At 40.3% G+C, this 16,768-nt stretch overlaps 1 protein-coding gene across 1 annotated transcript; it reads left to right on the forward strand.

Annotated features, from left to right (window-relative positions):
- Nucleotides 1-1,641: 1,641 nt before the first annotated feature.
- Nucleotides 1,642-14,279, forward strand: LOC110487593 (chitin synthase chs-2-like). Its single transcript, XM_036971006.2, has 19 exons — nt 1,642-1,737; nt 1,907-2,042; nt 3,078-3,266; nt 4,642-5,675; nt 5,762-5,857; nt 5,959-6,117; nt 6,740-6,914; nt 7,091-7,192; nt 7,316-7,457; nt 7,889-8,089; nt 8,186-8,470; nt 8,622-8,801; nt 8,982-9,387; nt 9,754-9,791; nt 10,161-10,225; nt 10,410-10,520; nt 12,785-12,999; nt 13,185-13,266; nt 13,422-14,279. The coding sequence occupies exons 1-19, from the start codon at nt 1,679-1,681 to the stop codon at nt 13,530-13,532; spliced, it is 3,786 nt and encodes a 1,261-aa protein (XP_036826901.2). The 5' UTR covers nt 1,642-1,678; the 3' UTR covers nt 13,533-14,279.
- The last annotated feature ends 2,489 nt before the right edge of the window (nt 14,280-16,768 follow it).

The following is a 16,768-nucleotide window of genomic DNA, read 5'->3' on the forward strand; positions in this document are numbered from 1 at the left end:
GCCTCTAGCACTGAGATACAGTGCCTTAGACCGCTGCGCCACTCAGGAGACCAAAATATTGTCTTGTTAATTAACAGTGAATTACCGTGAGACCGGCAGTCTTTTGCATGACAATATCCGGGTGGCAACATTTCAGTACTGCCACAGGCATACCTGAGATCAATCAGAGTTGTTGGCCATATATTCCCATATTTTAATTTATACAGCAACACATGTGGTCTCTCATTTCTGCATCTCCAAATGTTGCACTAGGCTAAAGAAAAGGCTAGGTGCGCTTCAATTATCTCATTTGGTGCTATTCCTACCACAATGGGGAAACCACAATTAAACGTTGTTTCCTGCCACATACAATTCTAGGAATTGTCGATGAGACATTCCAGTCATTCCACTCTTCTGTGTTACGTATTGGGATACGGACTGGACCGATCGTTACTCACCCACTAATGTTCTACTCAGTGGAATGCTTTGCATGTCAAGGAAGATTATGAGCGTGCATGATGATGATACTGATCAGAGGCTGCTTCATCTGTTATCAAGAAATACTAATTAGGTTTATTTATCCTAAATCATCCCATTGAGATTAAAAACTCTATTTATGGGAGACGTGACAAGATAGCATCAAATCTTTACAATAAGCAATGGTGCAAAAACAACTGTGGTGGTGTAAAAACTGTGAGGCCATGGAGACATGGTAGCTCTTTGAAAAAGGGTAGGCTATGACTGTCAAATGTCTACCAAACAAACACCAACGCATTTCGGCTGACTTCATCAGGGGGAAAGGTTTGAATACAACCTTTACGTCCTGATGCAGGGCAGATACCAAGCCAAAACATGTCGGTGTTTGTTTTCCATGTTGTTTAGATTTCTACCAAAATGCCAGGACATTAAAGGCTTTTTACATCAACAAGTTTATCCCTCCATTTTCTTCAAGAGTGCATTGATGCGAAAAATAAGCCTCACAAGAAATTGTTCTACTTGTTTCGATAGAAAAAGGGTGGCCATCATCCCTTTTGTTTTAAATGGTGGCCATCATCCCTTTTGTTTTAAATGGTGGCCATCATCCCTTTTGTTTTAAATGGTGGCCATTATCCCTTTTGTTTTAAATGGTGGCCATCATCCCTTTTGTTTTAAATGGTGGCCATCATCCCTTTTGTTTTAAATGGTGGCCATCATCCCTTTTGTTTTAAATGGTGGCCATCATCCCTTTTGTTTTAAATGGTGTCCATTATCCATTTTGTTTTAAATGGTGGCCATTATCCCTTTTGTTTTAAATGGTGGCCATCATCCCTTTTGTTTTAAATGGTGGCCATTATCCCTTTTGTTTTAAATGGTGGCCATCATCCCTTTTGTTTTAAATGGTGGCCATCATCTCTTTTGTTTTAAATGGTGGCCATCATCCCTTTTGTTTTAAATGGTGGCCATCATCCCTTTTGTTTTAAATGGTGGCCATCATCCCTTTTGTTTTAAATGGTGGCTAACCCTACCACTAAACCCTCCCCACACTCTACCGCTTAAACCCATGCACCTGACTCATGTCCTAACCTTACCTAACACTCATCCCCTCAATAAGGAAGTTGGAAAAGTTCAGCTGAAACTACCTTCACCCTGATGACATGCACATTTCTACCCACACCCAGACTGCACTATAAATATAAGCCTGGTGGGTTCTAATGTATGCATGCATACAAACAGCACAAATATGGATGAGATTAACATGGATGAAGAGCATGTTCTCAGGTAATTCACCATAGTATCAATTGTTTTACTCTGCTAAATTGATGCTCTATCTAAATGTAATTTGTGATTTTAAGAAAGTATCAAGTTTGAGTAGGGTTAATTTTGAGTTAAATAATTATTCCATCACCACAGTTAATTTTCAACCTTCACTTTTCTCTCGGCCTTCTAGGAGATCTTGGGATGTGGGAAAAGATGTCCCTGTCATCCAGGATGAACAGACATCCCGAAAACTAGTGAAACTTCTGCAATGGCTTTCCTTCTTCATTGTTGCCCTTCTTGTATTTGCTCTTGCCATATTTAGTAAGGTAAGATGTTTTGGTTTATTGGAAGGATATCTGTTTGCAACTACAAAACTATTGGTAAAACCTTACATTTAAGGAGCCTTTAAGAGGATTGCAAAGGATTTAGAAGCAGTTAGAACAGTTCATTATTGCATAATATGTAGCTCATATATCATTGAAAACAGTTACACTGTAACTCATAAACACGTCAATTGATTGATTGATTTTATTTGCCAGTAATAAAAATCCATATACACACAGAACGTGCATTTTAAAAACATGACAGCGATAGCACAGTGCTTGTTGCAAAATGTATTACATACATACTTTAAGTAGATACATTACATAGATACAGATATGAATATGGTTCTATTGTTCAATCATAGCCAGCTTTTGACATAAAAAAAGTTATGGTCAGAAAAGCTTTAAGTTGCTGTGGTAGTTTGTGCCACTCAAAAGCACTGGTATATAAAAACATTTGTTTTTACCAGTCATCATCCAGTCTCTAGCTCTGGTGTTGAATTGTTGGACATCTCTAATAAAAGTAATTGGATAGGTACCTGGGCGCTGAGTCAGTAATAGTTGGGTACCATACCAAGTTGGGATTAATACATCCCTTATCTCTACAGACAGCCAGCCTAGATGATTAAAACGCTTGGCCTGCTGATGATGGAATTGTCATTTGGGGTGTTTGTCAAGAGTGAGCTTCATGTGCTAAAGCATACCTTTTTGTAAATTATTCATAAATGACGTATTAACTAAATAATAACTGGCTATAAACTGGCTTATAAAGCGGTCTCACAGATCTATGTCTACACACCACACACTGCAATCTATCCACCTATTTTTATTGAACCTTTATTTTCACAGGGAAGTCCCCATTGAGACCATGTCTCTTTTGCATTGGAGCCCTGCTTCACGCAATCTTGTCAGATTACAAAACTGTGTATTTATTATCTTTGTACATGTTTTTTTAACAACTATTTTGACTCGTAAATATCAAGTCTTGAAGACTTACCAATACTATCCCAATTTCATATCTCTATTCTTTTTTTGCAGGGATCCTTTCTGCTCCTGATAACACTGTCAAGTAATGCCACCTATACAGTCCCAGTTGACCAAAAGCCATGCGCCCTCCTCAGTGTCAGCTGTACAGTGATTGCGCCAAGTGTCTTGCTCCTCGTCAAAAGCGTGTGGAAAATATTCTTCAAAGACTCAGAGAAACCATCAAGGAAGACGATTGTGTGGGTAAGCACCAGATGTTCAACATTTTCAGGATTTATTATTGTTCCCCTAGATGACGTATCAGGGACAGATCTGTTAACTTGTTTTGTCTTGGTGAGCAGTGCCAGTAGATTGAGCCAGGTTCACATCCTTTAGTTTGGGAATGAAGATTAGATGCTGCAGGGGAGCGTAGGAAAATGTTTCCCTTTTAAAGCTAAAGGTATAGTGTGCTGGGTTTTTACCGCTATCTTAATCATTTTCTTACCTTGAGAGACGTTTTGTTTGTCCGTGTGCTTTTGTAAATGGCTTAATGATTACATTTGGCTGTTAAAATACTGACAATTTGTGAAAACACTGTCGTCAAGTTTCGGCTTAAAATTACAATTCATTGTATTTTTTATTTTTTTTTAACCTTTATTTAACCAGGCAAGTCAGTTAAGAACACATTCTTATTTTCAATGACGGCCTAGGAACAGTGGGTTAACTGCCTGTATGTTATGAAAGGGGAAAAGCATCGGAGAAGTAACATCCCTGTCATAATTTTTACGCTGTTTTAAAATGGTCAAACCATGGATCACATTTAGCTATTTGATTAGGATTTTTAGGACACTTTAGGCATAATTTTTAAATATATATATATATATATATATATATATATATATATATATATATATATATATATATATATATATATATATATATATATATATCGCTCTGCCACCTTCCACTGCAGATGTGTAAGAGCGATATCGGTGTCAGGGCTATGGGTACTGGTGAAAAGAGTCAGGCGCAGGAGAGCTGAGATGTGTGGACAAGGTAAAAAATACCGGTACCACTAAACACACGGGCATAATAACACAACCCGGCAACAAAATAACCAGCCGTCAGTCACAGCCTGAACATATCAATAAACATGCACACAAACATGTGGGAAACAGAGGGTTAAATAATGAACATGTAATTGGGGAATAGAAACCAGGTGTGTAGAAAACAAAGACAAAACACATGGAAAATGAAAAGTGGATCGGCGATGGCTAGAAGACCGGTGACGTCGATCGCCGAACGCCACCCGAACAAGGAGAGGAGCCAACTTCAGTAGAAGTCGTGACAATCGGTGGATGCGGTGGATTGAGATCCAATGCAAAAAAACAGAACTGTATCTCTAGTTTAAACTGACAGATTTTTATGGGAATTGTTTTACTATGCTAATTAGATTTCCGCGGGCGTGGACATCGACCTTTGGGGTTAAGCCCAGATCGTTGTATTTCCTTTTTTGTTTTTGAGGAACAGTATGGGTTATATTATGTTAGTTTCCCTCAGAATATTTTTCATCCTTTAGCATTACATTTGCTTGCATTTAATGATACTATTGTAATTCTGATAATGTACAATTTTCCAGGTGCTGTGTGTCGAATTCCTGGTGTCGCTGGGGACAGCGGTTCTCACTATTGTTGCCATGCCATTCTTCGGCATTGTGACCAATGTGACGATGCTGAACAGCATCAGCATCCTGTCCTCCATCTTCCAGGTGGGCGCTCAGTGCATTGCGAGGGAGAGGAAGCGATTCATAGTGCCCCCACTCATCTCATTAGTCCTCATACTGTCAGGCTACGTGCTCTTCATCCTCAGTTACCTGCTGAAAGAAGATAGGGGGATGAACGTCTGGATCGGATTGGCAATAATGGGGACCATCTTTGTCTCGCTGAACTGGTGGGAGAACTACAGCACCCTCTTCAAAAGCTCCTTCCTGAACAGTATATCTGAAGACATAGCGAGGTGCAGGAATGTGGTGAGCATCCTCTCTAGTCTGGTCCGGATTATGGTCACTGCAGCCGTGGTCGGGGCATACATCCCTCTGTCTGGCAGAGTCTGGTCGTCGGTGACATCAGTTCCAGGAGATGTGAAGTTGGTGATCCTGATCTTGGTGGCCGTCCAGATAGTGTCCTCCGCTCTGTGCCATTGGTTCGTGGTGGTGGCTTGCAAAATGCACGCCATGCGGCGAAGCTTCCTGTTACCCATGTACCTGGCCTCGTTAGGTGTTCTGGCAGCGTTCGTCGCTCCTGTCATTATCTTCTTCCAGAATTCAAGTGACTCCAGAGGTGCTAACTACACCATCACAGAGTACTGCAATGATATCACATATGGCAGGGGCCTAAGCGGCGATACTTTCTGGTTTGAGAGGCTAGTCAGGGACATCACCCATACCCTCTGTCCCCAGCACATGACCGACCTAACAGAAATGGGCCTCTTGGGAGGCTCTGCACTCTGCTGGTGGTTGGGTTGGATGCTGTGCACAATGCACATCTGGTTCCTCCAGCTTCAGCGCATCGAGAGGACACAGAATCTGTTTGTGCGGAGGATGTACGAGGGGCCCTTTCTGGAACAGTCCATGCTGCTCAACACGCGTTTTGAGATTCAGAGGAAGAAAACAATGTAAGATTATTGCAAATTCTGTGGAGGGTGGGTAGAGTTTTGTATGCATGTGCATGAGAGAAAGTGTCAAATTACGTTTCCTCCAGCCACAGGCAAACTGACCCAATCACAGTGTACCTGTGTGCAACAATGTGGCATGAGAGCTATGACGAAATGATGAAAATGATCATCTCAATGTTCAGGTACAGTCTGACGTTTTTACATGTTGAGAACGACACAATTGGCAGAGTTAGCAGCTTTTAAATGCAAATGATGTGTTTTTTAAAATTTGTTTCTTTACCAGACTGGACAAATACAGGCCAAGGAAAGACACCAACAATGATGTGAGCTTTGAGTCTCACATTTACTTTGATGATGCTTTTAAAGACGTGAAAGGTAGTAAAGGCCGGCATGTGAACGAATACGCAGAGGACCTGGTGGAGGTTATCCGAGAGGTTTACAAGTAAGCAGTGTAACAAATGTTCACAAATGATGATGCAATGCGCACAAAATTAACTGCATATATACTCAATGTAATATTTCATCTGTAAAGAAATGAATACACAATTCGTATGATATTATAATATAGATGTACTAGAAAAAAACAAGACATTTATCAGGAATACGTTTTTTTAAAATTAACCACATATTCCTCTGAAAACCACCAGGGGATGCTCTACCCACATTCTCCACCATTTGTAACAAAACGCCATCGATGTCATTGTTTGTTAAAAGTGTGTGCCTGATAAAAATAAATAAAAAAAATCAGGAGAACTGGAATAATGGCCAAACTAAAGATTTTAATAACTCTTGAGCCTAAAGTAAGCATAAAAACCTAATGAGACGCACACAGTTGACATCTCCTCTGACAGCAGACAGGTGCTGGATTGAGGCCAAAGCGCATTTGGTGTAGTGAAAAATGCATGCGTCAAAGCAGCGAGTTTGGTCCCCACTGCTGGGGTGCTCAGTGTGCTAATGTAACTCAATCCCAGCACTGCTAACCCGGTGTACACTGCAGATTTAACAGTACGGGTGAGAATAATCATGTACATAAACTTTCCCTCGTTTCATCCTTTGAACCTCAGTATCTTCAATGAGAAGGATTCATGCATCTTCAGAGAGAGCCTACCCCTTCCATGCCAGAGTATCCTGCACACCCCTTACGGAGGTCGACTGGAGTACATCCTCCCTAATGGCAACCTGCTGATGGTGCACTTTAAGGACAAGCTACTGATCCGCCACAAGAAGAGATGGTCTCAGGTGAGACAACGCTGTCAATATACAGTGTCTCTGAAAGGTCTAACACTATTTGAATTGTGATTGTACAATCACAAAGCTACAATTCAATTGAAAGTGATATACCTGAATTAAAGTCGGATGATGAAGTTGAATTAGACATGAAACCACAGACTTGATTAGTTCACTCACTGTTACAGATTATGTACTTGTACTACATTCTCGGCTGGCGACTCACCAGGAAGTATTTCAAGAAGTTTGAGCAGGGTGGAGATGAGAGCGAGCTGAGGGAAAAGATGATGGTAAACAGCACAAACTATTATTTATTAGAATTCTAGCATCCTGACTTGGATAAATTGTTGTTCTATTATTGTTCTACTGTATATTACGTAGGAAATGGGACTGATACTCTTGTATTTTGTTAGAAAGAGAAGGACAATACCTATCTCCTGGCTTTGGATGGGGACACCGACTTCCAGCCCTATGCTGTAATGCTCCTAATAGATCGGCTGAAACTTTATCCACGTGTGGGTGCGGCATGTGGGAGGATTCACCCGACAGGCACAGGTAGTTAAAGCTTTCGTGTGAATCGTAATAGGAATCAAATGATTGTTCGGGAGATGTCATATCTGATAGACAGCCACAACTGAACAATGTACCCGGATCATCTTTTTGGTTAAATTGTTTATTGGATGTACTCACCAAACAATACTATTTAAGTTTAAGTTTGAGTGCAATGGCACCTGCTTTTTTCATTATATTTACCCGGGCCTAAATCAATATTGTATGTGAACACTATATGTACAGTTAGGGTATAATATACATCATTTATGGACCCTATTATACAGATATCTACTCAGGTTCTATGGTCGAATGGAATAAAATGTGTTTAAAGTACATTCATAACACTTTTTACAAAAAAACACTAGACATAAAATGCAAGAATATATCCTATGGTGTGCTATCCCACGTCGGATCATTCTGTTATATTGCCCCAGGTCCTATGGTATGGTATCAGAAGTTTGAGTATGCGGTGGGCCACTGGCTTCAGAAGACTGCAGAGCACGTGTTTGGTAGCGTGCTCTGCAGCCCCGGCTGCTTCAGTCTGTTCAGGGGCACAGCCCTCATGGACGACAACGTCATGAAGAGATACACCACTAAGGCCACGGAGGCTAGCCACTACGTACAGTACGATCAAGGTAAATCTTTATTCCTGGACAACAGTCACTCGAAGAACAGAGCTACTTGTCTGTGTAGTACTCTCGTCTACAGTACCTCCCTCTGCTCTGTTACAGGTGAAGACCGCTGGCTGTGCACTCTCCTGCTGCAGCAGGGCTGGAGGGTGGAGTACAACGCTGCGTCCGACGCCTACACCAACGCCCCCCAGGACTTCAAGGAGTTCTATAACCAGCGTCGGCGCTGGGGGCCCTCCACCATGGCCAACACCATCGATCTGCTGGGCTCAGGGTCTCTGACCTCCCAGAGGAACAGCTCCATCTCCAAACCCTTCATCCTCTACCAGATTCTCAGCATGGCCGCCTCCATCCTAGGCCCGGCCACAATCTGCCTAATGATCTCAGGTATCCACGGCAACCTGCCTGTCAGGGGCCTCATACAGCTCTAGCTTTGGGGTAGTTTGTTGTTGGAATGTAACAGGATACAAACATTTTGTAAACTGAAGGAAGAGGAATATCGTTCATAATAGTTCTGGTCCTTTCTCTTTTTTTTTAGGAAGCTTGTCGTTCATACTAGACATCGATCCCAACGTTGCTTTGGTCCTTGCAACAGTGCCCCCTGTGGTGTACCTGTTGCTGTGCTTCAAGCTGAAATCGGACACACAGATCGCCATAGCAGCCGTCATGAGTGTCTTGTACGCTTTCCTCATGATAGGAACCGCTTTGTCCATCATAGGTAAATGATGACACTAGACTAGGACTTCATCTCAATCAACATAAAGTAGAACCTCAAGAATACCAACCTCAGCGTTACGGACTGACCGTTCAACGCAATGGGCAATATCAAACTGGGACATTCATTAAATACAAAACGTCAATTCTTTGTCATTATGTTAACTATCTCTGTTCATCTCAGGTGCTATGGTTGAGCAGCAAACCATTTGGACTCCTAGCGGCCTGTTTATCATAGGCCTGGTGCTGATGAACATCATCACAGCAGCGCTCCACCCCAAGGAGTTCCATCTGGTCATCTACGGCCTCCTGTACTTCATCTCTATCCCCAGTGGCTACCTCCTGCTGACCATCTACTCCATGGTCAACATGAACAATGTGTCCTGGGGCACTCGGGAGACAGGTGTCCATGTCGCTGCTCCACCACCAGCCAAGGCCATCACACAGCGCATCCTACAGGCCAAGTGCTGCAAGTTTCTCTGCTGGGACAGTGGAAAAGTGGCAGACCAGAATGGTCAGTTGCCAGAAACAGTTGTGTTGGCTAATGAGCCAAAGGTGAACCCTAATCTGACCTCTCAGGACAATAACAGGTATTTACATTTTGAGTGTCTGGAGTGTTTACATGATTTCACCACTTCTGTATAAACCGTAAGCATAGTATTTGGATCTGTATTTTTTTTAGAAGCATAACTCCAATATACTGTACTACGTTCTAAGTAAAATAATTGACAGGTACCAATTCAATGATAAGTCTTATACTCCAAGGCTATATGTGGCATTCCACAAGGCTCTGTTTCGGGAGTGATTCATTATTTGCATATATAATATATTTTAATCTAATGTCTTTAAATCTTTCTCTTACAGTGTGTATTCTTCATTTTCTCCTATTTTGATGTGTGTATTGAGAAAGCAGTGTGGAATGCACACCAAATAATGTTTGATTTCTTTCAATCTAGGAATGTGGAATTATGTTCTCATCAGTCTACTGAACAAAGTGAGTATATTTTTTTAATAGATCTATTACAATCTTTCCACTGTGTGACTTTAAAGATGAAGACATTATGATATTATCTTACAAACGTGCGAAAGTAACACACACATTTAGACTTCACCTAGTAACCTTTACTCTGCACACTGTGCCAACTATGTCCCCTCTTCATTGTACTGGTACTGATACTCCCTGTATATAGCTCCATTTTAGTGTATTTTGTTTTTCTTGTGGAAGTTACTATTTTATTTAATATATTTTTTTTAACTGCATCGCTGGGAAAGGTTCATAACCAAGCATTTCTCTGTAAAGTTTACACCAGTTGTATTCATGTGACTAATAAAAGAATTAAGATTTGATTCTTTGTATCTACAGACTTTGTAACACAACTGCAGAAGAAGTCCTATGACTTCCCTCTAAATGAAGATTTTCTTGTGAAGGTAGATTTCCTATTCTGTTACCAACATAATATTATGAATGACATAAAAGTGACAAGATACATGTAAAGTTGTCTAACCGCTTCACGTTGTTGGTATGTCACTATATCCAGAATCACATATGTTTCACTATACACTGAAGATATCTGACTTGACTATTTAATAAGTGTCTCTTGGTGTGCTTCAGGAAGAGGAGGACTTTTGGAGAGAGCTCCAGATGCTCTATTTGGAACCTCTAGCTGAAGATAAAGAAAAACAGAAGAAAATCACAAATGACCTAAAGGAACTGAGAAACAAGGTATGCTGTATGCATAGCTCCTGTTTTGAGTGGGCGGTGCTGGGGGGGGGGGAATCCCCTTTATGATAAAGCATAGCATGCATCTATAAATCACATTTGTGTTACGGCATACAGTTTAGAAGATGCGTTTTTAGGATTTCCACATACAGCTGTATGGGCTTTTTTGTTGTTGTTGCAGGGTCTGGGAAGAAATTGACCTTTTTATAAACACATTTCCACATTTACATGAAATAAGATATTAGCATTATCTTTTTTAATACCACACAAATGGCAGAAATGAGTGGCTACTCTGACAGTGTCAAACTGACAGCAAGATGCTTTTGGGAAACTGGGTCTAGATTGCAAACAGTAGCCCAGGCCAATAAAGTGACACACAGATTGTACAATATTAATAGCAATATACATAAAAATGTATTACAAATAAAAATTGGAAATACCTTATTTAAATAATTATTCAGACCCTTTGCTATGAGACTCGAAATTGAGCTCAGGTGCATCCTGTTTTCCATTGATCATCCTTGAGATGTTTCTACCACTTGATTTGAGTCCACCTGTGGTAAATTCAATAAATTGGACATGATTTGGAAAAGCACACATCTGTCTATATAAGGTCCCACAGTTGAGGAATTGTCCGTAGAGCTCCGAGACAGGATTGTGTCGAGGCACAGATCTGGGGAAGGGTACCAAAAAAATGTCTGCAGCATTGAAGGTCCCCAAGAACACAGTGGCCTCCATTTTTCTTAAATGGATGAAGTTTAGAACCACCAAGACTCTTCCTAGAGCTGGCTGCCTGGCGAAACTGAGCAATTGTTGGAGAAGGGCCTTGGTCAGGGAAGTGACCAAGAACCCGATGGTCACTCTGACAGAGCTCTAAAGTTCCTCTGTGGAGATGGGAGAACCTTCCAGAAAGACAACCATCTCTGCAGCACTCCACCAATTAGGTCTTTATGGTAGAGTTGCCAGACGGAAGCAAATGACAGCCCACTGGGAGTTTGCCAAAAGGCACCTAAAGGACTCTCAGAGATTCTCGGGTTTGATTAAACGAAGATTGAATGCCAAGCGTCACGTCTGTAGGTAACCTGGCACCATCCCCACGTTACTACCCTGCATGAATCTGTAGCTAGAGCCATCCAACTAGGTTCAATGTCAGCCAACTAGCTAACATTGTGCTATATAACTAGAAATGCAAATGACTCTGAGATACAAATAATATTTCTACACAGATCATACATCTAACATTAGCTAGCCCTGCCAGCCAGGTAACGTAAGCTTTAACTTGCAATGAAAATGATTTTCGGACAAAATTAGAAACGTATAATATCTGAAAATGTCACTAGCTAGACTCTCGTACCCATATACTCAGATGAATGCTTCTCCCTCTCTGTCACAGATGCCATGGTTGCCCTTGGTTTGAAGATGTAATCCGGAGTCAGATGTTTTATACAACAGCTTTCTGTGTGTTCTCTTTTTTACTCCCTCCGCATATTTGCAATCCAACACCATAATTTTCTTCGTCTCCTTAGCTTTCATACTCTGCTTCCACTGGGCATTCCACTGATCTCAAAACTAAGTCCTCCAGAAAGTGGAAAGCATTAGAGCTAGACTTTTGCAGTTCTTCATGTTTTTCAAAAAAGGTGGATTAGAAAGGATTACCTACACATACTGAGCAGCTCATGTTATAGACAGAATCTTGCTACATGGCAGACCAATCCGAACTCATCTCTCGGCATGTCCAGCCCATACATTATCTCAGCCAATCACGGCTAGCGGGAAGGTTCCTGACTTTTTCCTTGGCTAAACCAACTAGGCTCGTAATTTAACAACTTTCTCAGTATTTACAAAATGCATACAAGTTTGTTATTAAGGCACATTAAAGTTCATATTCCAGACGGCATTTCTGCCACAAAACACATTTTAGTAATGTTGCGCAACATGACTTCCTGTGAAGTAATGATGCGCAACATACGCCTTGTTTCCTGAAACAAGTTATTTTTTTATTTTAGCTAAATTATTTCAATTTATCAGGGGGTGCTGCAACACTCCTACTTCCCTGCGGCTATGGCTATGGCTGTATGCTGTCTTTTCATTTCAATGTACATGATATTAGCATGAAGTAGAAGGTGTAGTACTTTGTCTGTCTCTGGTATTAAAAAGATTGTTTCAATAGCACTAAACTATCACTAGTTGGAGAAATCCACTGTCTGTGCATGCTTGCCTGTCTTGTTCATATCCCTTTAATTGAAACTAATCTCCCCTTCATACAGGTGACTTTTATCTTTTTCATCTGCAATGCCATGTGGCTGGTGGCAACGTTCACTCTTCAGGCCATTGGAACCTCAGTCACCATCAAAATCCCAAAATCCAATCTCAATCTGACTCAGACTAGGGAGTATCTATTTATCGATCCAGTAGGACTGATGTTCCTTTTGGGATTTGCATCCTTACTGCTGATCCAGTTCTTTGCCATGTTCTACCACAGGTGATTATTTAAATTAATGATGTATTTATTTATAGGCAGGATCACCATTCTAAACCACATTTTCAAAATACTATTTTCTTAAAGTAATTTATATTTATATTATTTATATTATGATAAATTAACCCATGAAGTCATACCCATTGTATAGCTATTGCATGATTATTATTTTATTTTTGTTCCTTTAGAATTTACACTCTGATCCATTTCGTGGCATTTGCGAACACGGAGTCCAAGACTGAGAAAAGACAATCAGACGATGGCATGCAGGTAAATTAACATAATCTTACTGACGATGAAGAGGAAACATCTCGAGGGCACAAAAGGAACTAACACTTTGTTTTCATTTTATATCATATCAATGGCGTTCCTGTTGGTGGATAACTAAAGATGTGTTTCTGTACCTTCTGACTCCAACTTCACAGATTCCTGACATGCTGGAGATAGAGCTCAAAGACGACAAATACTTTGACACATTTCTGTCTATAGAGAATCCAGCAGCAATCCAGCAACAAGGCCAAGAAACCCCAGTGTGAGGTGTCCCTTAGTGGCAAGCAGTTGCAGCTAAAATAGTAGTAGGAGTCGGATACTGCAGTTTTGCGTTAGATGTTGCACAGTTAGATATAGTGGTATTGAGGGAGAATGTTCCAAATAGTATAGATTATAGAGAGTATTTATTGGATTTGATAGAGTTAACCTTTGTTTAACCAGAAAAAGACCCGTGATGAACCTCTTTTGCGAGGGCAGTGTGAACATACAATACAAGAGCAAAGACGGGGACAAAACATTAAAAACAATTGCAGCGATCAACAACATGTATTATAGCATAACGGAGTATAACAATTGAATGGGAGTTAAATCTCAGGGAAATGTGATATGTGCTATTTCATGTGTGATCAATTGTTGTAGCTTGTAATCTTTGTTTGCTCCTTGTGTGCTTTCCCTTTTTTTAATCAAATGCTTTGTTGTGAATCACTTCCTATTAGTATTTTGGTTAGCAGTTATACTTTTCCCTTTTGAGTGAAGCACTTTATCTGTATATTGCACTAATATATTGAGATTTTTTAGTGGAGTTATGTGTGCTATGTATTTATTATGTAACTGAATAGAATGTATAATTACAGTATTTTTTTGTTATTAAAGTAGGCAAGACAGTTAAGAACAAATTCTTATTTATAATTTATAAGCCCTCTCTACCGATAACATTGTGCTTTGTTTCATTCTGGTATCTGTATGCTAATCCATGCGTAATACAACTATATACATACTGTATTACTCTCATAGTTTCTGTGTACGTCTGATTCATTTGATCAAAGTTTTGATTGAAGACAGATAACACCCGTGATGAGGGCGAATAGAATCGGTTGCATGCTGGGGAGTAAGAGGATCGTGTAAAAACCTCTCTGGGATATGTGGGACGGTAGCATCCCACTTGGCCAAAAGCCATAGAAAATGCAGAGCGCCAAATTCAAATAAATTCCTATAAAAATCTAACTTTCATGAAATCCCACATGTAAGATACCAAATTAAAGCTACACGTGTTGTGAATCCAGCCAACGTGTCAGATTTCAAAAAGGCTTTTCGGCGAAAGCAAACGATGCTATTATCTGAGGATAGCACCATAGTAAACAAAAGAGAGAAAACATTTCAACCCTGCAGGCGCAACACAAAACGCAGAAATAAAAATATAAATCATGCCTTACCTTTGACGAGCTTCTTCTTTTGGCACTCCAATATGTCCCATAAACATCACAAATGGTCCTTTTGTTTCGATTAATTCCGTCCATATATATCCAAAATGTCCATTTATTTGCCGCGTTTGATCCAATAAAACACTGGTTCCAACTTGCGCAACGTGACTACAAAATATCTCAAAAGTTACCTGTAAACTTCGCCAAAACATTTCAAACTACTTTTGTAATATAACTTTAGGTATTTTTTAAAGTAAATAATCGATCAAATTGAAGACGGGATGATCTGTGTTCAATACAGGAAGAAAACAAACTGAAGCATGCTTTCTGGTCATGAGCCTCTATCAAACAGTACACATGAAGTGACCCTCGTTCAAGATGGCCGTACTTCTTCATTACACAAAGGAATAACCTCAACCAATTTCTAAAGACTGGTGACATCCAGTGGAAGCGGTTGGAACTGCAAGCAAGTCCCTTATAAATCTGGATTCCCAATGAAATTCCATTGAAAAGAGGGTGACCTCAAAAAACAAACTCTGAATGGTTTGTCATCGGGGTTTCGCCTGCTACATAAGTTCTGTTATACTCACAGACATGATTCAAACAGTTTTAGAAACAGAGTGTTTTCTATCCAAATCTAATACTAATATGCATATCTTATATTCTGGGGATGAGTAGCAGGCAGTTGAATTTGGGCATGCTTTTCATCCAAAATTCCAAATGCTGCCCCCTATCCTAGAGAAGTTTTTAAAGGGGAATTTCACCTGGTGGGATCTGGGCTTTTTTTTACATCATGTCTGAAGCATTTCTTGAACAGTGAGGGGGTGGGGTCTAAAAATACATGTAGTTCTGCTGTGTGGCATTTCGTGAAGACTCTATGTTATACTGATCGGATTATACATTTTTTACGGGTGTAGATATGGCTGTCCTTGTTCGATAAAGCCATTGGACGTCTTTCAATTATGTTCCTATCACTGGATTCATTGCTAAATATACAAGCAGACACATTTTACCCAGTCTCTGAAACACTACAACTCGGGATGGTCCTTGTTCTCTGGCCCCCGTCTGTCCCCCAAGGCGGGCTTTTTTGAAAAGGAGGTGGACACTAACAACAATCCTTTGGGCACAACTGAAAGAACTGACCAGACGCAATGGCTTCAAGTGATTTCTCTAATCAACACAACTTAGACGATGGAACGTCTATTAGCTATATGGTGACATCCATGTTTCAATCGGAATATAGCGATGAGGATTCGAAACAAAGAGTTTAGATTTAGCTAACGTTAGTAGCTCAGCTACAGCCGATGCCAGCACCAAGAGGGCAGATGACAAATACGGTGCCTAGCTATTTATATAAGTTATTTTTCGTGCAAGCCACCTAGCTAACTTTAGTTTATCTACCGAAACCCATATTGTACACTGCTGGCTAACATACAGTTACAGTGGGGGGAAATCAAATAATTGTACTGTTTGCTAACTTAGCTAACTAACCTCAAGGTGTGTGTATTTTGGCCAATTTACCTTCACCCTGTGCATGCTGGTGGAATCAGATTCTGTATCACCTACAACCAGGGCTCTAACATTTTTATAGTCCGTTAAAAAAGATGTCTGGGACGGTTCAAAACACACTTTGGGACAGTTGCAAAGACAATAGGCCAGAAAAGTGGTTCCATACTAAAATGTTTAAACTCAAAGATGAGGCTGATAAAACAGATCACAACATTATGCTTGATAAAATATGAATAATTCCCATTCCAAGCTCAACAATGTGTTCACTTGTCTCGGCCATATGTGTGAACATTCCAAAATGCTATTATGTGAGAACACCATTCTCAAACACGCATCTGATGAGAGCGGTTTTTATAATGTGACAGTGATGGATATACATTTCTATGGTCAGATTTTGGCTGTACACTATTCATTACTTGATATTTGTTTATTGAACCTTTATTTAACTAGGCAAGTCAGTTAAGAACAAATTCTTATTTACAATGACGGCCTACCCCGGCCAAACCCTAACCCAGACGATGCTGGGCCAATTGTGTGCTGCCCTATGGGACTCCCAATCATGGTCAGTTGTG

This window comes from Oncorhynchus mykiss, chromosome 30 (genome assembly GCF_057628025.1).
Source record: "Oncorhynchus mykiss isolate SJ-2025 chromosome 30, ASM5762802v1, whole genome shotgun sequence".
NCBI lineage: Eukaryota > Metazoa > Chordata > Actinopteri > Salmoniformes > Salmonidae > Oncorhynchus > Oncorhynchus mykiss.